This window comes from Cyprinodon tularosa, unplaced genomic scaffold (genome assembly GCF_016077235.1).
Source record: "Cyprinodon tularosa strain WSP-4 unplaced genomic scaffold, ASM1607723v1 ctg376, whole genome shotgun sequence".
NCBI classification, from domain to species: domain Eukaryota; kingdom Metazoa; phylum Chordata; class Actinopteri; order Cyprinodontiformes; family Cyprinodontidae; genus Cyprinodon; species Cyprinodon tularosa.
Window position 1 is genome coordinate 569,515 of NW_024039092.1, and position 22,120 is coordinate 591,634.

Genomic DNA, 22,120 nt, shown 5'->3' on the forward strand with positions numbered 1-22,120 from the left:
GCAGCGATGTGTAAACACTGTTCTTGCAACACTGATCCCATCTAATAAAATCAAAGCAGGTTCAGAGACCGCTTTGAAATGGGATTTATGATGATGCAGTGTTTGTAGTGTCAGTCTGCGCGTTTTTCTCACATGCAAACCATGACAAACAGCTTCATAGGAGAATATTTTTCCTAAATAGCTTCTGCATCTAAATTAAAATAAACAAACCATCTATACACATTATAAGTGATTTATTTTTCTCTGGATGGAGGAGTTGTAGACTGTGAAACACTTTAAAGTGAATAGAGGGAAAAGGGAAGCAGGAAGTGAAGGGCTGACAGATGAAGGAAAGGTGGTTAAGGAAAACAAAACAAAAAGGAGAAAGATAGTGTTAGGTTAATTAAGATGAAATAAGTGAAAAACATTAAGAACAGGAATAAGATTCATGAGAATATCTTTGAAAGGAAGCAAAGTGAACCTGGAAAATATTTCTATTAAATGTAATTTAAAAATTTTAATAGAATAGTGTTTCTACACCCTAAAAATACTAAAAAAAATATATAATAATATATTGAAATACATTATTAATACCAATCTATAATAGAGGTTCTCTTATAGATGGCAGGTAGATAAGAAAATATGTTATTAATTAGTCGGTTAATACTTTCTTACTAAATTCCCAAGTGTGTATTATGCATTAATCAAGGGTAAGGAAGACCCAAAACTGGCTGAGTAATTGCCAAACGTGACCCTAATCTATTCAACTATATATTTGATCTAGCATTCCTTATATCAACATTTTCAGACTGCTACCTTACTACCCTTAAGGGTCCTGCCGCCGGTCGCTGGCCCCTGGGCTATGGTGGTGAGACTGGTGGGGCCCCCCTCGCCGGTGAGAACGGGGGTGTCTATTGGAGTCAGCGGGGAGCTGGCTCCCTGGGAGTGCAGTAAGCACCCCAGTCCTTTGCTCCCCATCCCCAAAATCCTCCCTCTGCCTGCTCCATCACACTGCCACAAATTTTGGGTTTTAGGGAGGGGTCGTTACTGGAGGGCCCCACCTTCTGATGACGTCCCCCTCCCCAATTTTATTTTTGTATTTTAGACACTTCCATCTATAACATTTTCACAAAACACATCTATGTAGGGCATTTTCTGGGGGGTAGGGGTCAAGGGCACCCGAGGGGGGGAGGCTTATTTTATGGGCCTCACCACGATCGGCTCCCCTCATCCCCTCTTGCATTTAGACACTGAGGGTTCTGGGTTGTCGAATGGGAGGGTGCGCTGGCACCGCCTATCTCCCAGAGGGGGATTGGACTGTGCTGGACACCCTCTTTTGGTACTCCCAGTTTTATTTACATCTGAGAGCAACACACAACAACACCACATTTGAGCAGGCGCAGGGAGGATCGGGGTCTTCTCACACCCCTGTTTGACTACACTTGTGAAAGTAAAATCTGTTGGGCTTTTTTTGGCATCAAGAAAATTATTCTTATTGCCACATTGCTAGACAGGACAATCTCAGTCTAAGATCAATAATCACAGCTTTGGGTCATCTAGGATGTTTCATCTTGGGTGTGAAGCTTGGTACACCTGTTTTGGGATTATTTTAAACAAATTGTCCATGGGTAATCTCACAAACTCAGTCAAAGTTGATCAGCATTGTTTGGAGCAGCCATTTAACTGGTTTGAAGTTCAGGGTGTGATTGAACATTGACACACTGCTGCTAAAACTACTCATTTGTAATCTTGGCTGTGCGTTTAATTTTATTAAAATTGAACTTTATCGATCTCACAATGAAGAATTTAACTCTCTGCATTTAACCCAATCACTTTGGGAGCAGTGGGCTGCCGCTGTGCAGCGCCGAGGAGCAATGTGGGGTTAAGGGTCTTGCTCAGAGACCCAGAGTGCCAGCTGTGCAGATGGAACAGGGATACTTGCAACCTTCTCAGAGTACAAGCACACTGCCCTAACCACCAGGCCAATACTCCCCCATTGCTGAAAGATGACTTGTTGAGGTAGCCTGAGGTTCTGACTTGCTGGAGCAAGTTTTTATAAAGAATCTCGCTGTGCATGGTGACTGTCATCTTACCCTCTGTAGCTACTCATCGCACAATGCTAAAGAGAAGCATATCTACAGCATTAGGCTGTCATGGCCATTCTTCTATGAAGGGATGGCCTTAGCTATATTCTCTCTGGCAAATCAATGCCAGCTGGCAGTAGCAATGGTTAACCATCTGGATAGTCCAACTCTCCTAATGAGGTACCCAAGGAGGTCTTCTTTGTGACCATTTTGGTCCGTGGCCAATATCTCTGACTAAGGTCCTTTTTACTTAGTTTGGTTAGATGCTCACATCTAACGGGGATTCAGTGGTTCCTGTGTTTTCCAGCACTGGCTACTTCTAATGGTCAATGGGTGAGAGCCAGGCTACACCCTGAACTTGTTGTTCCATTAAGATAATCCAGTAATCTCCAATCCACCACTTCTCTCCTGCCTTCTCCCTTCTCTAATCGGTCTCATCTAGTCCAATTGAGCCCTACCAAATTGCCTTCCTGCCTCACCTGTAGTCTGTACCAATTTAGCACTTCATAACAACTACCAATGTCCATTACAGGTGCTGGTCATAAAATTAGAATATCATGAAAAAGTAGATTGATTTCAGTAATTCCATTTAAAAAGTGAAACTTGTATATTATATTCATACATTACATACAAACTCATATATTTCAGATGTTTATTTTGTTTAATTTTGATGATTACAAATGACAACAAATGAAAATCTCAAATTCATCATATCAGAAAATTAGAATATTACTGAAGACCAATAAAAACAAAGGATTTATAGAAATGTTGGCCAACTGAAAAGTATGAACATGAAAAGTATGAGCATGTACAGCACTCAGTATTTAGTTGGGCCTCCTTTGGCCTGTATTACTGCAGCAATGCGGCGTGGCATGGAGTCGATCAGTCTGTGGCACTGCTCAGGTGTTATGATAGCCCAGGTTGCTCTAATAGTGGCTTTTAGCTCTTCTGAATTGTTGGGTCTGGTGTATTGCATCTTCTTCTTCACAATACCCCATAGATTTTCTATGGGGTTAAGGTCAGGAGAGTTTGCTGGCCAATTAAGAACAGGGATACCATGGTCCTTCAACCAGGTACTGGTAGCTTTGGCACTGTGTGCAGGTGCCAAGTCCTGTTGGAAAATGAAATCTGCATCTCCAAAAAGTTGGTCAGCTGCAGGAAGCATGAAGTGCTCTAAAACTTCCTGGTATGTGGCTGCGTTGACCCTGGACCTCAGAAAACACAATGGACCAACACCAGCAGATGACATGGCACCCCAAACCATCACTGACTGTGGAAACTTTACACTGGACTTCAAGCAACGTGGATGAAGTGCCTCTCTTCTTTTCCTCCAGACTCTGGGACCTTGATTTCCAAAGGAAATGCAAAATTTACTTTCATCAGAGAACATGACTTTGGACCACTCACCAGCAGTCCAGTCCTGTTTCTCTTTAGCCCAGGCAAGACGCTTCTGACGCTGTCTGTGGTTCAAGAGTGGCTTGACACAAGGAATGCGACAGCAGAAACCCATGTCTTTCATACGTCTGTGTGTGGTGGTTCTTGAAGCACTCACTCCAGCTGCAGTCCACTCTTTGTGAATCTCCCCCACATTTTTGAAGGGGTTTTGTTTCACAATCCTCTCCAGGGTGCGGTTATCTCTCTTGCTTGTACACTTTTTTCGACCACATCTTTTCCTTCCCTTCGCCTCTCTATTAATGTGCTTGGACACTGAGCTCTGTGAACAGCCAGCCTCTTTAGCGATGACCTTTTGTGTCTTGCCCTCCTTGTGCAAGGTGTCGATGGTCGTCTTTTGGACAACTGTCAAGTCAGCAGTCTTCCCCATGATTGTGTAGCCTATAGAACTAGACTGAAAGACCATTTAAAGGCTTTTGCAGGTGGTTTGAGTTAATTAGCTGATTAGAGTGTGGCACCAGGGGCCATCAATTTTGAACCTTTTCACAATATTCTAATTTTCTGATATGATGAATTTGAGATTTTCATTTGTTGTCATTTGTAATCATCAAAATTAAACAAAATAAACATCTGAAATATATGAGTTTGTATGTAATGTATGAATATAATATACAAGTTTCACTTTTTAAATGGAATTACTGAAATCAATCTACTTTTTCATGATATTCTAATTTTATGACCAGCACCTGTAATTTACCCCTTTGCTCATGACAGATTTGCATCTTCTAAAATTTGGACACCAGATTCTCCTTTTTGACACCAGATTATCACCAAAAAATTTTTTTAAGAATAACATTGAGTGCCTTCAGTAAATGACCATTGGCTGAACATTGTTCTCTTTTATATCGTGGAAAATTGATTATGTTGAAAGGATTATAAGTGGCTGTGTCAAAACTGCCATCAAGTCTCAAAAACTGGAGAGGAGCGTAAATTGATCCAGTTTAAGCCTGTTTTGTGGTTGCCATGACCTATTGACTGAGAATTTACACAGGCAGGGTATTTTGTTCTTCCTGCCAAACACCCCATTCCAACATAACTGGACTGAGTAAGTCTCTCCACACCCAATGGCCTACCTGCTAACATCACACCAGATTAGATGAATTAATTGTTTCACGTTAGATAACAGGTTGTCTGAGCTGCTTTATGGATTCTACTCTAATAAACCTTTTTATTTTTCAGCTTTTACTATCATTACACTGTCACAACTACGGAGTAACGAAATTAACTCCCTGCATTTAACCCATCCCCTTTGGGGAGCATTGGGCTGCCATTGTGCGGCACCCGGAGAGCGGTGTGGGGTTAAGGGTCTTTACTCAAGGACCCAGAGTGACAGTCTGTGGGAGTGGGGCTTGAACTCAGGGCCTCTGGAACCCAAGCGCAATGCCCTAACCATTAGGCCGCCACTCCCCTTAGGACTGAATACGCACACTACTGTATTAGAGATTTACATGACATTCCACAAATGCGAGAAACTCACTGCAGATATTATTTGTAGTTTATAAATTTTATTTAGTTGTCGCCATGTGACCAAGTTGTTGAGTAGGATGAGTTCTCAAATGACAGTTATAGTTTATTTGTGATAATAGATTGAACCTTAAATCTCTATTCTATAGTAAAGGTGTGAGGAGAATCAACACTGTCCAGTTTTCTTTTTGGTTTGTTTTTAAATCAGAACCAATAATCACACTAGCTCTCTTTTTTGTGTGTGGCATTTTTAAGCTGAAGGGTCATATGGCTCCTTCAGTGATGCCTCAAGTACCATATATGCATAGTATCAATGGGCACCGAGTCCTGTATATTTACCTGAAAAACCAATTGATATATCTCAGTTAAAAGCTACTACTTAGGACAGGGTTGTTTCGTGTTGCTTTAAGTGTTGGTATCCAGAGGCTTGCCCTCCAGAGGGCGCCGAGGATCCCTTCCTGTTTATTTGTTTTTTCTGTTGGGATCTGGGGTGCTGTCTACTTTCCTCCACCAGAGGGCGAACTGGATCTCCTGGACCTGGAGCTGCCTTCACCAGCTGATTCTCATCTGCTCATCAGGGAACCAGTACTTAGTTTATCACGGTACAGGAACCCTGAGCCAACCAGCCTGTCTGATTCTCTGACTCCATTGTAACCAGAACCAGAACCTGATCAGTTTTGTCTTCTCTGCGTCTAGGAAGAAACCTGACTGAACCCTGGGACTCTGGAGGAGTCCTCCTCGCTGGAATCTGCCTGCCGCATCTCTGGAGCTCCGGAGGAGCTCATCTTCTGAAACCTGCCTACCTGCCCTTGGAAGCCAAACCAGAAGATCTACAGTCTGAATCTGCCTGCCTGTTCTCAAGGAGAGAACTAAGAGCAACTCAAGGACTGAATCTCAACTAGTCAGAAGCCTAGCCCTGCCGCTGCCTAGCTCTCTGCTCATCTCTCAGTATCTGGACTCTTCTGGTTTCCTCTCTCCACCGCTCAGCCTGAATCACAGATTAAGAGAATCCTGTTTGATCAGCCCTGGACCAGAATACATCCTGACCTGCTTTGTTCTACCAATAATAAACAATTGAACGTTTTCCCTGCCTCCTTAGTGTGTTCTGCATATGGGCTAGAATCTTCACCCATCATGACATTAAGTCATAAATCGAGACTCTGCATCAACTCAACTCAAAAAATTCCTTTGCAATGCTCTGAACTTCCATATTAATGTATTATATGTTTTTCTCCCACATTGTTTACATTTGCTCACTGCTGCATTTTATGGAATAGAAATGTTAATTTCAGTGCTAAGCTGCACATTTACTCTCTGAAAGCTGTATAAAATAATATTTCATTTTGTAGACACTCTGTGTATAGTTCAATCACCATGACTAGTTAATCATTTAGTTGGTAAAGTTCTTGATCCATCCTTTTTTAAACCATTTCTAGTCAATACAAAACAAAGTATGAGTGGATCAGTGGAAACAGGACTCAGCTTAAAAAGACATAACAAAGGCTAGAAATATTTATGGTAATTTATTTTATCAATTAATGTATATGAGGTGAAGCAAAACCACGGCAAAACCCATAGTGTAGAAATTTCTTATGAGAAGGTAATAAAAGCAAAGAACATGCCAAAGCAGACAAAGTGATCTTATTTTTTATATTTTTTTTGCTCTATTACTCTCCTTATGATGGGTTTTAGAATCATGCAAACAGTGAAAAAAAAAAGATTTCATTAAAATTTCCTGTGCTGGGGGCCAGCTTTGCATGCTTTTACTGAGGTCAGGAACACACATCTGCAGAGTTCACGTGCCCATAGGGAGAGCCTGCGTATGCACATACTGCAGCAGAGCAGCTATTACTGGCTCACTACCTGCCCCAAAGCCTCAACCCCGTCTGCTGTTCATACAGCGAGCAGCCCTTTGGGGTTTTTCCTCCTCATCAATAAATAATGCAGCTGAGCTAAGAGAGGCTGTCAGGACACAGAGCAGCAGTTAAGCCATGGTGGAGGTTTTTACTATATTTGCTGATGTTGAATTATGTTGCCATATATTGCTGCTCAATACTGCATTCCATTATTGTAGCCAAACTGGATGTTTTGTAAAGTATAGGATAGACTTTTCTTTTGGTTCGAATAAAACACAAAAATGTTACCGAGACAGTTGCACTCAAAGGTGCAGATAGGATATTTGAACTGGGTGGGGATAGGGGGAGCAACTCAAAAGTTATATTTGTGTCATTTGCATTTGAAATACTTGCATAAAAGCTGTTAGAAGCCATTAGATTATAATAAAAGTGTCTTGATTGTGCAAGAAAAGAAACAACAACATAGCTATTAACTTTTAGCCCGGAATTTTGGCCACACTGCTTTCGGTAAGAGCAAAGGATTCTTTTCTACATCTGGATAAGTCAACAGGAAGAAGGCATACACTGGAAAAAAATCAAAATCTATATAAGTCATTTTTTTCTTAAAATAAGTGCATTTGGTCTTTGATTGAGGAGGTAAAAGAGGAATTTTGCCAATGAAACAAGAAAATTTACACTTAAAATAATAAAACACAACTGCGTTGTCTTATTTCAAGGGCATATTATCTACTTATCTTATTTTAAGAGTACAAAAACTCATTTCATTGGCAAACTATCTCATTTACATACTCAAATTAAGGGTAAATACACTTAATTCAAGAAATTTTCCCTTATTTCTAGGTCCTTTTTCCAGTGTAGGACAGCCTATTTACAGTCTGATAGAGGGTTGTCATAAAGTTTTTTTGTTTTTTTATACAATGAAAGTTAGTAACTCTAGTAATTCTCACAGTATTGAGAATCCTGAGCAGTTCAAGCCCAACATAAAATGGGTCGGCCAGTAATGAAGTGAGAATTCTGCCAAAAGTGCACATATGAGCAGTTTTATTCAAAACACACAAGTAAACTACTTTCCACTAGCATTTTGAATGTTTTGAGATTCAATTACATGAGCCATCATGTGACAAGCATGAGTACATTCTCCTTCCCTGACCGATTCTGTCCTTATCAGCTTCCTGGCATGTGGATCTTTGCGCTCAGCTTAACATTTGGCACTTTAATGGTGCATTCAGATGTTCGAAAATGTAGAACATTTTATTTACATGCAAACTCACTGTTGGAGAACCTAAAATGGCATAGAGAGGTCCTGCGGCTCGTTGGAGCATCCCAGCATTCAGCAGTGGAGTTCGGAAATCTGAACTCTTGCAGCTTAATGCAGAGCATCAACAAGTCAAAAAAGTTGATCCAGTTGATCCAGGAATTTTCTGAGAGACAGACACTACATGCAAGCTATGGTCACTTCTACAGAGCTGTCAGTATAATATGAACAATGAATTAGTATAATGGGGTTCAACTCCACAGGTTTTAAAAATCCAGGAGAATTGTTTCTATTTTTTATGTAGAAAGGTAAGAGAGCAAGCTGTGAGCATTATTACTCCATTAAAACCTTTTCCTATCAAAATGTGTCAAAATAGTTTTGCCACATTATTATAATAATGTTACAGTAACTATTGAAAATTCCATTCATGGATGGTATTTCACGTTAATGCAGATGTTTGAAATGCCTGAAATGCAGCTGCATTACATAATGCACATAAATATGACCAACCAGTCAGTAAATATGGTTCTACTGTGTGGGATTTAGTTATAGAAAAAAAACATCCAGCTATTGCAGGGAGGCCTCAGAGAGAATAACCAGCATCACAAAGATTAAAGCACATAGCAGAGAAGATAAAAGCTTTGAAAATCTTTGCGCTCTAGATGGTATGGTCAGACAAAAACAAATCTGAAGCCTTTGGTCTACATGTGAAACTGCACCTCTCACTGAAACACATCAGCCCTACACTGAAACACAAGGCTGGAGGAATCATGCTGGGTGGAAGCTCTTTTTCAGGAGAGACTGGGAAGCTGGTGAAAGGTGGTGGGAAGATGGATGGATGGAGCTAAATACAAGAAAGTGTAGGAGGAAGGAGAGACACTAAAGGAAGCACAAATGTGTAAATGAGGTTTATCCCTCAAGCATCAGAGATATAAACATGCATATAATGCATGGAAAAATCCAGATTAAAGTAAATATTATTTTATTTGTTACACCATCCTATCGGGAAAAAAAATGGTTGTTGTATTCGCAGCAACAGGTGGTTCCGCACAGCACTCTCTTTTAGGGGGCTGAAAAACAACAATTTTGCACAGTTCTGAATTTTATTGCTAAAAACAGACAAAAAAAAAAAACTACCTCTTATTTCAAACTCAAATAATTCAGGTTAGCAGTTTTATTGTGACACAAGGTAATAAAGTTCAAGAGTTTCAACAATTTTGCACTACCATTAAACACACTGTGACTTACAGTTCTGGAAAAAAGGATGAAATTACTTTTTTTTCATCACTTTCTTGTTTTTTCTTATGTCTGTTACAAGTTAAGTTATTTTCTTTGGCAAATATACAACAATAACAACAAAGATGATGGTGAAATATTGATTTTCTGGCATTGAACTGCATCTTTTAGGTCTGTTTTAATCACATAATAGAAGCTAAAATTACTACTTGTCTGGATAATGATTGTCATTTTTCATGTCAAACAGGATCTTATATTTTGTCCATGACTGTTTGTATAGGTCCCCCCCACCCCCACCTCCCTGTTTTTAAACCTATGCATTCAACTCTTACACCAGAGGTGTTTCAGCCATGTTACAACAGCGCCACCCAGTGGACTTCAGCAGCATTTCCTTCCACATTAAATATTAGGTTTCATGGAAATGTAACTAAATTTTTGTCAATAAAATTGCATAATTATTAAAGGGGGGGGGGGGGGGGGGGGCAGCTTCAGACTTAAAGCTGCTTGTCCACAACTAAATTGAACGTTTGAAAAATTAAAAATCATCTTGAAAGCCTCCTTTGAGTAAATTAATGCCAAAGAAATACAGCCTCTCATTTTCTGCTTTTTAAGGACAGGCACTCTAGAGAAATGGGGGAGGAATAGTAATGATCGCCCACTGGTGCTTTAAATGGTGGAGGAAACATTTTCACCGACGCTAATTCAGCAGAGAGGGATGAGTGATGAGGAAAAGTAGGTCTGGGCGGAATATGGGGAATAAAAAAAGAAAAATGTGTTTGAATCTTATCAAGTTGTGCCCCCACATCTTGATACTATAAATGTAAATCATTTATTCATTCTAAGATGTGTTAGCTGTACAGCTATACTTCTTCCACACAAATATTTTTGTTGTGTGTTTATATATTTTTCAAAAGCAGTATAATGCAAGTTTATTATGCGCTGACTGTACACAGCTTAGAGGCAATCAGATTAATGATAATGCTGAAACACGTCTTGACTCAATGCATAACTTAAGGGCTTTTATTAGAGTATAAATCAGACATGGCTCTAATTACCTCCTTTAACGGATTACTTTTTTACTTTTTTGATGATTCAGACCACATACTAAGAGCCGGATAACTTTAAGATTATTACAGTTGGAGATAATTCACAGTTAAATCTTATATGGTGTATATATCCCTATGGTACAGTGTCAGAAAGCCACTAGTTATTTGAAACTTTATGGACATAAAAATCCATAAATAAAACTGATATTATCTTTTAGTTGCAGACAAGATGTCTAAACTTTTGGAATATGGAGAAATAAGAAAAGTAAAAAAGTATTTCCTGTATTGTGTTTTATGCAAAATCTCTTTTACACAAAACTGGACTGAACGCTGAAGCTGAATTAAAGGTTTGTTAAAGAAAGTCTTACTTTAACGGTGTCATGAAACTAAGTTATTGAGCATTTTTAGGGTTGTTAATTTGATTTTTTAAGATAACATCACATTAGATAAGTGGTTCCCTGACTTTTTTTATTAGACCCTCCCTTGTTTTATTAAAGGGAGTCAGGACCCTCTAGTGGGGGGGCGAGATGGTTTGCAGCATCATTGTGATGTGATTCTTGAGATACATTGCATGGAAGGCCAAACAAATATGAGAAACTCATGTCAATTTCCCATGATATCTAACCTTTATTTATTTATCTAAAGGTTAAACAATTAAACTGTTCAATATACCAGCAAACTGTGAAATGAACAATTAAATAATTAAACATCCCATTAAATGATAAAACTGATTTAATTAATTAACAAAATAAGTATATTTTATTTTGCTAAATTTAATTGATCAATTTATATTTATGAATAAAAAAATAGTGAAGTATATGTTTGGAAGCAACAAGTTTTCAGCAACGTTTTGGCCAACGGCAGTAAAAAGAATATTGCATAAACTGTAATCTCTTTTAAGCAAAAATGCGTAAATTTGACTCAGATGTCAAAGCGTAATTTAAAAGGAAGAAGTTATTTCTGGTCAATATTCAACACTTGGTGGATGAATTTGTATTGATGCTCTATATGAGCTTATATTCTCTATAAAACTCATCCATGTAACTTAGAGAGTTGTATCCATCACTAAATGAGTCATATTGCTCAGAGTGATCTGAGCTCCCATTCAACTAAAGATTACTTAGTTAAAGGTTGTTGTTAGGCAACAAAACAAATATGACACTTAAATGATCAGATATATTTGTGATTCTCTGTAGTAGGATTCATTCTCAATCGCTGACGCCATTTTTTTGGCCCCAGTACCCGATATCTGGCTGTGCAGTATCAGCCGATACTGATACCATACAGATACCATCTGTTTGAAACAGATGTGTGTGTGTATATATGAAGAACTGCATACTACTTGGATGTAAAATAATTGCCATCATGGCTTTGTCAAGCTGCTGCCTACCTTTGTGAAGCAGGAAAAACTAATGCAAAGTGAATCCAGTAGAACTTTTTATTGCTGACCTGGAATGGGTGACAATAGTTGAATAAGTGCCCTGTTTGTTGGTACTCGCCGATACTGATACCATTTTAGTGCTGGAATGGGAATCCGCCCGATACTGGTATCAGTATCGGTACAAAACTGCTAAAATCCCTGTCGTACTACCAGTTTCTAGTACACTTATAAATCTGATGAAGTGGCATAACAGGCATTGGTCCACAAACCAGTCTGAACACCTCTAGTTGGTATGGACATCTAAGCTACGGCGGATGTGCATCCTTGGTCTCCATAATTAGTGATATCTGAAAAATGCTGGCAGTTAGGAAGGAGCTGGAACCAGGGACATGGATTATTTCTGTTAGTAACTGGCTTAAGGAGAAATTAGCCTCAATGTTAACTGTTTTAAATGCACTAAAATCTCTGTGTTGAATAGTAATTCCTAAAGGCAATGCTTTAGGCAGAGCTAAACTGTCATAGGCCCCGTCCACACGAAGTCAAAACGAACACGAAACGCTGATATTTTCCAAAACGTTTGCCGTAAAGACGGAGACGTAAAATAAATGTGATCGTCCACACGAATGCATGAAAACGCTGCAAAATGTATGCCAGGTCTGTAAGTGGCGCTGTAGTGCCAAAGCAAAAATAAGCGACGAAATGTTGGGCATGCGCACTAATATTTATACATGGTTGCCCTGCGCGTCTATTTTCGTGGTTCAGTCGAATTCAGGCGCTGAACTATGTGGTCGATATTGCTCTGTTCTTCCTGGAGATATTCCAGAAGAAGAAGATTCTGTTGTAAGCCCGACGGCAGGGTGAGTAGCATTAGCAGCAACGGCGCCATTGTTGTTGTGATACTGGTCGCGCATGCGTGTTTAGAGGCGACGCTATGACGCATGCTTGTAAAAAAAAATATGCGGTTAGAGCGTAAAGATGGAAACGCGAAAACGGCGTTTCGAAATCTTCCCACTCTGAAGGCTGAATAAAAAAAAGATTGTTTACAGACCCCCGAAACGCCGGCTTCGTGTGGATGAGAGGCTGGTTTGGTGAAAAATGTGTGCGTTTAGGCCAGGGTTTGACTTCGTGTGGACGGGGCCATAGTTCTGTCAGTATCAGAAATTAAACTATCTTCTGTTTACAGCCCATTTTCTAGTTAGTATACATATTTTTGTACCATATTTAGGGAAAAAAATGGGGAAAAATAGTATATTTATGGAATGTTTACACTTTAATAGAAGTTGTTTTTCAAATACTTTGTATAAAATATGACTAATGGCAACTTATCTGATGGTTAAATAGCTAGATTAAAAACAATAAATATTTGTGGTTTTGTGCTAACATAATTATATATTCAAAAAGAGGAAGGGGGTTTAAATTGATATATTGTTTTCAATTAAAATCAATCAATTGCGATCAATTAACTACAGGCTCGATACCATTTTTGTAATGGCATTGTAGCACTGATAAAGTGTAACTCTTTAAAGCAGTCGTCACTTGGAAGTCAGACTTTTTCATAGCAAAATGTGTCTGTTGGTGTTGCGCCTCAGTTAAAACCTGACAGAAAACCCAGAGTGTGAAAATGTCTTGGATTTTTTTGGTTTTGGGTTTTTCTTTACACCAGAAAAAATCCACTAGAGCACACTCTCTATAGAGCACCATGATTTATCTCCGTCTGGACTTACATCATTCATGGAATGGCGCCAAAACTCGCCACAGACCAGCTGCAGATGACGTCAAACCTTTGTTTGGAAAAAAAGGGGAAATTTCCAACAATCAGGGAATCACCCATCATCAGTCAGTATGACGCTGCTTATTGTAACTTCTGTTTTGTAATTTACCAGGATAAGATGCGTAAATAAACCATTGGAATGCTGCTAACGCTACATCCGCATCAACGCACAGACATACAGGTCAATTCTCATGTGCACTGTGGCGAGATAAAACAAGGCATTCATTTAATCACAATTTCATTATGTATGTGAAATATTGTACCAGATTATGATTATGTACCAGATTATGTATGTATAATTAAATTAAATTAATTCCTTCAATGCAATTATGCTTCAAATCACTGCATTAGATGTTAAAAAATGTTTTATGGTCTAATTTTTACATCAAAAAAGCCCTGCAATTTAAGGAGGGTGTTAACACATATGAGAGCCTCTCTATGTATTTTAAGATTTATTTTTTTATAATTTTTTTATTAAAAATAATGTAAGATGACCATAGAAGTCTGATTTAAAACAGTTTCTTTATTCTTAAAGAGATGTGTTAAAAGAAAACAGAACCATGGGTGACTCTAAATGACAGAATCTCAGCTTAAAGATAATTTCCCACAGGGAGGGGGGTCCCCGTTGAAACATTGGTAAGGACAGCAAAATGGAGAGGACAGAACGGATCGCTAGGACAAGATGGCTGAGTGGGTTGAACTGACAGAAAAGGTTGTGACTTGTGATTAGGGCAGAGAGGATGAAAGCAGTCGGAAGAAAGAGAGCCTGGCTGATTGGTTTCCATGGTAACCAGTGATGAAGACTGCAGGGCTGAATAAAAGAGCCAGTATCCTCCTTCCTTCTTATGGATCCCTGTCACCTCACACTCATCGAGAGCAGAGCGTGTGAAAGGACGTGTTTAATCGCCAGAGTCACACCTCTACTCGCTGCAGGCCACTCGTCACTCTGCTCCAGTCCTCTGTGTTGCATTCGCTGCTCAACTGTTTCAGATTGCACAAATTTTAATATGGAATAGAGATGACCTGATTAAACGCAAAAAGCTATTCTATAATAATCATTTCACTAATTAGGGCAGAAAACTACATTTGGAAGTTACACGTATAGCGCCCCTGGTGGCCCCACGGCGTGGTCTAAAGAGCTTTTAAAAACCAAAACATTATGCCCCCAACTAAAAATCAGAGGGATAACTCTCATTGACCTGCTTTAGAATGGAAAAGGGTTAAAGAGCTTTCAGTCTAGAGTGAACCACAGTGGGAGCTGTTAGTCTCATAAAGAAAACTGCAGGATTAATGGGCTAACCAAATTTACTCTAACAGAAAAGGTCACACACTGCAAAAACGATTTAGAAATAAGTAAACATTTCTTAAATTAAGTGTATTCACCCTTAATTTGAGTAGGTAAATGAGATAGTTTGCCAATGGAATGAGTAATTTTACTCTTAAAATAAGATAATTAGATAATATGCACTTGAGATAAGACAATGCAAATGTGTTTTCTTATTTTAAGTGTAAATTGTCTTGTTCCATTCTAGAACAAATGCACTTATTTTAAGAAAAAAGGACTTTTTGCACTGCAAAGGAGCAACATCTGAAGCACTGCAGAGCTCATCTCACTTTGCTATAATTCATTATTTTGTATTACAAAGAAAATCAGTAAGTATGGTATCCATGGGAGATGTTGACAAAGAACAAGAAAAGGGCATCTCTTACTTCAAAGAAAAATGCCAATATTAATGTAGTTTAAAAAAAAAATCATAAAAATTTTTCGAAAAACTTTCTGATATCTGACAAGATGAGGGTTTGGGCAAGTTTATAACATGATAGATTTGGTGCAAAACTACCACAGGATTGCAGACAAAGGACACCATAGTCATACACAGGGCTGGTAGAGCCATGGTCAGGGACTTCCTGCTAATCTAGGAACCATATATCTCTAGAACTCTAGCACCCTGTGATCTGGTGTTCTCATGCAGCAAGATTTTACAGCTTGTTCAACGAAAGATTGGTGGCTGCCTGATTTCTGCAGAAACAAATTGTGTATATGGGTCATTCCATGAAAACTGTTTGGGTCCATAACATTCAAAGAGGAATAGGAAGCATAATAAACCTGTCAGTAATACTTTAAGTGTCTAAAGCCTTTGATTCAAGTTTAGTTGGTAGCATGAGGTCAAATAAAATTGAATAATAAATATATATTTTGCACATTTAAAACTTTTTATGTTAAACTGCAATCATTTTCTCATGTCCGCTCTGACCATTTTTCTCATTCGTGTAACGTAAAACGTAAGAAATATGAAATAGATCTCAAAAATGTTTTGTTGTTATGGCTAGAAATACTTTTCTCTTAATAGGAAATGTGTTAATTATATTAAAATGTCTTTTTTTTTTATTGAAATAGCATGATGTTTCTATGTCCATCAATTTCATATTCCACCCCGTCACACCAATGTTATTTTGAGCCAAAATGCAATACACTTCCTAGAAGTGACATCACTAACATGAAGTGACATCATTCAAGAGTTTGAAGAAGAGAAGTGTAAACAATGGTGAGTTCTGTTTTTTCTTTAACAACATTTTTGGTACATTTGTCCTTCAAAATCCTTTCTGTTAACCATAGCATATCCACCCCGTCACACACAAAAAGTGGGGAAAGCAATTTGTTAATCAAACTTTGAAATTATATTTGTATTAATCATTCATTTTTCATTGTACTTCAAGGCTAACGGCACCATCAGGTTTTAACATATCCAGAAATTGAGCCATATTGCTTTAGATTTTCCACCCCGTCACACTAAAGCCTGTGACGGGCTGGAATCATTGTGATAGGTGGCAACGTTCTTCATATTGAATTAATGCTGTACATCACATTAAAAAAAACACACTTTGAACACACTGTTGTTTTTTTTTTGGAAAAAAAAAGCCACTTTTTGAAGCGAATAACATTTTGTTTGTCTTACTTTTATCTAAAATTACCCTTTAGTTTGTTCACCTTTGTCCTGTAATGGGGTGAAAAAGGAAACTCTGTTCCCTGGATATATTCCCTGCTAAAATATTCGCAGAAAATGGTGTCTCAGCTTGAAAAATATGTCTTATTGCAAGTGTTACATGTTCTACAGGCTATGAAACTTAAAAAAAAAAAGAAAAAAGAAAAAAAGGTTGTGATCAAAAACCTCTAAATTCAGAGGAATATCTGTTATTTTCCTACGGCTTTAAAATACAAAGAAGACAATAATATGATATCAATACCGATACAAACCCTAAATATGAAGAAAAAAAAAAACACAGAATAGAGCAAACACCAACCCGATCAGACATTGATTTACCAAACCCATCGCAACTTTAACAAGTAGGTAAATAGCAGCAGTTGGACAACATGACAACATGACTTTTTTTAACCTCACTTAATCCTCACTGTAAAAAACATCCACAGGAAAAACCTGACTGTCGTTACTTCTTTCCCTTCATGTGAGTTTTCTGGATTTCCGTATTTTTGGAATTTGTGGCTCTGTTACCCTTTTTTTGGACATTAAACTTCAAAGTAACCACCAAGGCCTTCATCCTTGCATCTGGGTCCTTCCAACCACCACTCAACCTGACAACTAGTTGTTTTTTTTCCCAGTGCAAACAGACAGAAATACTGTGTCTCTTATACACATACAGACACGCACATCTATGTAGAGTAAAAAGATGAACTGACTGAGACCTGAGCACTTATGTGTGGGAGGCCTTTGGTGAAGTGTGCTAATAAAAGAGCTTTTTCAGTGCATTGTAATCGAAGACCCAGTGTTTTCAGAAACAGGTACTGATGTGAGGAGCAGCCAGCAGATCGCAGATGCTCCATTAGGTACATGGAAATTGAATAAAAGTACTCCAAGATTAAATTGATAAACAACATAGAACACAGGCTATATTTGCTTTCATATTTTAAGTTTAAAATTTAAACTGAGTTTCAGACAGCTTATGTTTGTCTACATCTAGAAAAGATTAATCTATAAGTCAGAATCTGTTAAAAAGTTAAAGGTCCTTTCTCCATTTAATGTATAAACCAGATTCCTACATGCTGTATAATAACAATAATAATTAACACTTTTATTTTTCACTACAACTTTTTATGTCCCAATAAATAAAAATATAAAAAACACCTCTGCATTCAGCTCATCCTTTAGGGAGCAGGGGGTGGACACTGAAGAGCTCAGGGAGGAATCAGACAGTAAAGGTCTCTTGCTCAGGAGCCTATAGGGTCTTATTCAGGGGACTCAGAGGCAATCTAGGGGATTTAAATCTAGGGAAGCCTTCAGCCATCATAGAATACTAGCATCAATTACAATTTCATGGTTTTGCTTTAGTAACACTATCATCAGAGGTGGAAAAAGTACTAAAATATCATACTCAAGTAAAAGTACCAGTACTTGGATGAAATATTACCAATTACCCATCAGAAAAATTACTCAAGTAAAAGTAATAAGTAGCTAATTTAAAATGTATTTTAAGTAAAAGTTACTTACTTACATAAAAATAAAAAAACTGTTGAACGGGGCAGGGGATCTCTCCCATGTAGTGAAAATAGGACAAGGAGTCATAAATCCAAAACTATTTAGTTTTTAGTTAAAGAAAAATCTATACAAATGTATACACATGTAATGACAAGATAACACAGGTCACACGTGACATTTAAGACCCTTATAAAGGTATAAAGTGCTGTGGGAAACACGGACTTAAATGAAATACTTAGGTTTTTTTTTAGCAATTTATTTTCCCAAGCCACTCAGAGCCGCAGTATAAGGATGAAAGAGCCGCATGCGGCCCCGGAGCCGCGGGTTGGCAACCCCTGTGCTAGACAAAATTAGCAATGCCACGAAACAGGTTGTTTTGCTAATTGGCTATTAGTCATGAAAACTTTGTTTGAAGTACCAATGCACTAAATACTTACCAAAACATGCTTCCACAGATTAGATGTGGAGTTATTGAATGCTGCCAGTTCAGTCACCTTTGGCAGACACATCTGGCATTGCATGATGATACTGTTGGCCCTCTTGAATTTAAATGAAAAGCAGTCTTTCAAATGTGGCCAAGGATTTTTCGTCGTTTTGGGCAGCAGAATTCAATGTTTCAGCTAGCATTTCTAGTGAAACGTTCTCTGAACCGGCGTCGCTCTCCAGATCCACCTCCATCTCGTTCCCAATCTCCTACAGAAAGACTTGGCGCCTGGTAGCCTAGATCTACATGCTGATCACGTCACTCACTGTAGTGTTTTTGGGCCCGATTTTTTGTCTTCCTTTTGGTTTTCCAAAGTTTTTTTTTTGTACTCAGTAACGGACGGGATTTGTAATGTAACGAAATATAATACTTCACTCAAAACGTAATCAAGTAAAATTTAAATTACCGATTTTAAAAACTACTTGAAAAATACAAAACACACAAAAAACCTACTCAATAGAGTAACTTGAGTAAATGTATTTCGTTACTTTCCACCTCTGACTATCATTAGTGTTGGGTTATAACAATTAAAGGGGACATTTAAGGCAAAGTTTACTTTCTGCATGTTTCTTTTACTTCGGTTTGGGCCTCTAAAAACGATTCAAACTATGAAAAAGGGAAATCAGAAAACCAGCCTTTTCAAAAAAACCTGTAGGTTATTATGTTGCAATCAGGTCACACTGCTTAGCAGCTCCAGCTTAGCCAAGCCCCTCACGCATGTGGCAACCCAATCGGAGCTCCGGATCATTGGAAGAGAAGCACCTTTAGTCACCTGATTTTAACGCTGTATTTATTTATTTGTCAAAATAAATAAAATCGGACGCTATGCTGTCTTGTTTTGCCGCTGGCCCCATTGAAAAGCATATGAAATTGGACAATGTTCCACTGTTTGAAGAGCTTGCTTTTTTTCTTTTACCCTTTGTTTACTTATAATTGGAAGTATTAATGTGTTTGCTTTTATTTTTATTTACTAATTTGTTTCTTCTTGTATTACATGTTTTCTTTGTTAATTTTTTATTGTGAACAATTTAAATTTCTTTATTTTCTTATGATCTCTTGTCTTTCCAGGGCCCAAGTAGTAGGTCTGAAATCATGTTTTTAAAAGAAATGTTTTAATGAAATTATTTGATAAGATATTAATAAGTCTATTCTGTGTTCTGGTGCATCTTGTTTCAAAAGTTCCCCCCTTTTGGATCACACCCAACAAACAGATTTTAACACTTTCCCAAACTGCTTACTACAGATTAGTCATATTCACACTCCTCTGTTGTCAGCTGTCTTCGTTTTTCCTTCAAAACCTCTGAACAGGCTGAAGAATCCCCACAGCATGTTGCTGCCACCATCATACTTCAAAATGGTTTATTAGTCACTAAATATATGACTTTTATGGGTGGTCAGTTGCCCAGGACTTTATTTAGGAGTATCAGAGTGAAATGAGCGTAAAATAAGTGGATGGAAAACATTTCTGTGACTGGTGTACGCCTGCACTGCACGGATAATGCGTCTCGACTACACACTAATGGTTAGCTGATCCCTGAGCACTCTCTAAACTAGAGAGTACTCAGGGACTTCCTCTGCTCTCTGAATCATCCGTCTGACTGCACCCACAAACAACAAAGAGCAATTTAGGAAAGAAACTCAGTGGCATTTGAATATAAGCCCCCTCAGTCTACTACAAGCACAAACTTTCATGGTGGTCTGCGTAAGAGGGGTGTAAATCCCAAAGGACCGGATCTAAATCCTGCTAGGTCTGTCCTGTTACTGCTGTTTTGATGAATCATTTAGTTTGCAAATAATTTGAAAAGCTTTTTGCATGGCGGGGAACAACTGCACCCCATTTACACATCCTGAGCCGCCACCGGTGTTAGAACAATGTAGGACGTGTGATGCACCAAGTGAGAACGTCAGCAGTGAGCTGTCTTGAACTCCTCTTGATCCTGAAATATTCACCATCGATGACACGGTACAAGATTTGAAAAGATGAAAGTAGTGGAGAAAAGCTGGAGGATCTGAAGGAGTTTAAATCTGGAATTCTGACTAAGAAAGATGCTGCTGCTGAAGCAGAGTGGGAAACCATAGAAACACAGGATTCACAACAGATGTACTACCTTTAGCTGGATCTTTATGACAAAAGGAAAGCTCTGTCTTACTTATGTGGCGAATGTTTCAGCCAACATAGTATGTAAAATGCACCATGCTGCTTACCTCCACAAACAGAAAGCAGGGAACGATAGAGCTGCTGCTCTTAACACCAGGTTTCTCCTCCAGCGCCATCTCCTTCTGTTCTTTTGACTCAGCCTTGCTTTCACTTCCTTTAACCTGAGAAAAAAAAAAAAAAAAAAAAGATTTTCAGGAAAACATACAAACTGATCAAAAATCTATCCGTAATAAAATCTGGATAGTTTGCTTTTATCACCATTCAGTTGTTTTTCATGGAATCTAATCAAACCTCTCAATTTTATTTCATTTTCAATTATACAGATGCCGAATATTTCTATTCTAATTTTTATGGGGGGGTTCTTTTATTCTTTTATGTATTTACACCAAGGAACTATAACAATAACAAAAAAAAATCTATATATGTTTAAATGAATTGTTAAACAATTATTGGAAAATTACTACTTATAGTGGTTGGTGTATAAGAGAGAAAACAATTAAGCTAAATGTGTAGAAATGCAACAATATTACTTCTTCACTACTGCATAACTAACAAAGGTTAGTTGAGGGATTCACAGCAACGTTAAAAAGTTCAAAGCAATTATTTAGTTGTGGTAGTAACTAAGTTATAAAGGAAAAATGGAATTTTCCATCGGAGCATACACCTATTAAAATTCCTGTTAGTTGTCTTTTAATTCTCTTAGGTTGTAGGAGTGAACTACATTTGGAGGTCTTACTAACATCTTTATCTTTTACCCATTCATCAAACACTTAATGCGCATCGAAAGCAACTCACTCTGTCTAACTCGAACACTGATCTCCTGCGATGCTGCAAAGATCATCATCAAATCATCAAAGATCATCAAAAATCTAAAGTTATGTATAAGAAAAAAAGGCTGAAGTATTTTAATAAGTTTGAGTTTAGTAACTTGTTTTTTTATGTTATTTCAAATATAGGTTTTATTAGCACAGATTTCAACTATGTTACTTCCATATTTGAGGAAGAAGCTGTCATTATGTTGGTGTACGAGCAGTCATTTTAAATATTGTCTTAAAAGATTAAGGTAATTTGAAAACACACAGAAAAACAAGAAAAAAAAAACCTGACACTATGAGTGATAACTGAATGATAAATGATCTCCCAAGCCAAGATATGACTTATATAAAGTGGTATTTTGATGGACAAATTTTTGCTTTTTACCTCTATTTTAAAGACCAGGGGCAAACTGTAGTCTACGATTCATGTGTTTGAGTTAATGAGACTGCAATAAAATTTTTAAAAAGCATCATAAAACTTTAAAAGCTCTCAGGTAACAAAGAGATGTGGTTTTCTAGCCATTTGCTAATAACTGTAAATCATATTTTTATCTGCCAATTAATACATTTTTTTTTTACAGTTTATAACCTTGGTATTGGTCAAAACTAACTAATTTAGTTGTTCAGAGAAAGATTGTTTATGAGA

At 37.9% G+C, this 22,120-nt stretch overlaps 1 protein-coding gene across 4 annotated transcripts in view; it reads right to left on the reverse strand.

Annotated features, from left to right (window-relative positions):
* Positions 1–22,120, reverse strand: part of plppr2a (phospholipid phosphatase related 2a) — a 112,032-nt gene that overhangs the window by 75,951 nt on the left and 13,961 nt on the right. For all 4 annotated transcript variants that reach the window (XM_038296730.1, XM_038296731.1, XM_038296729.1 and 1 more), the window contains exon 2: positions 20,707–20,820. In XM_038296730.1, the coding sequence (XP_038152658.1) occupies positions 20,707–20,775 (69 nt within the window). In that variant the 5' untranslated portion in view covers positions 20,776–20,820. The remainder of the gene's footprint in view (positions 1–20,706; positions 20,821–22,120) is intronic.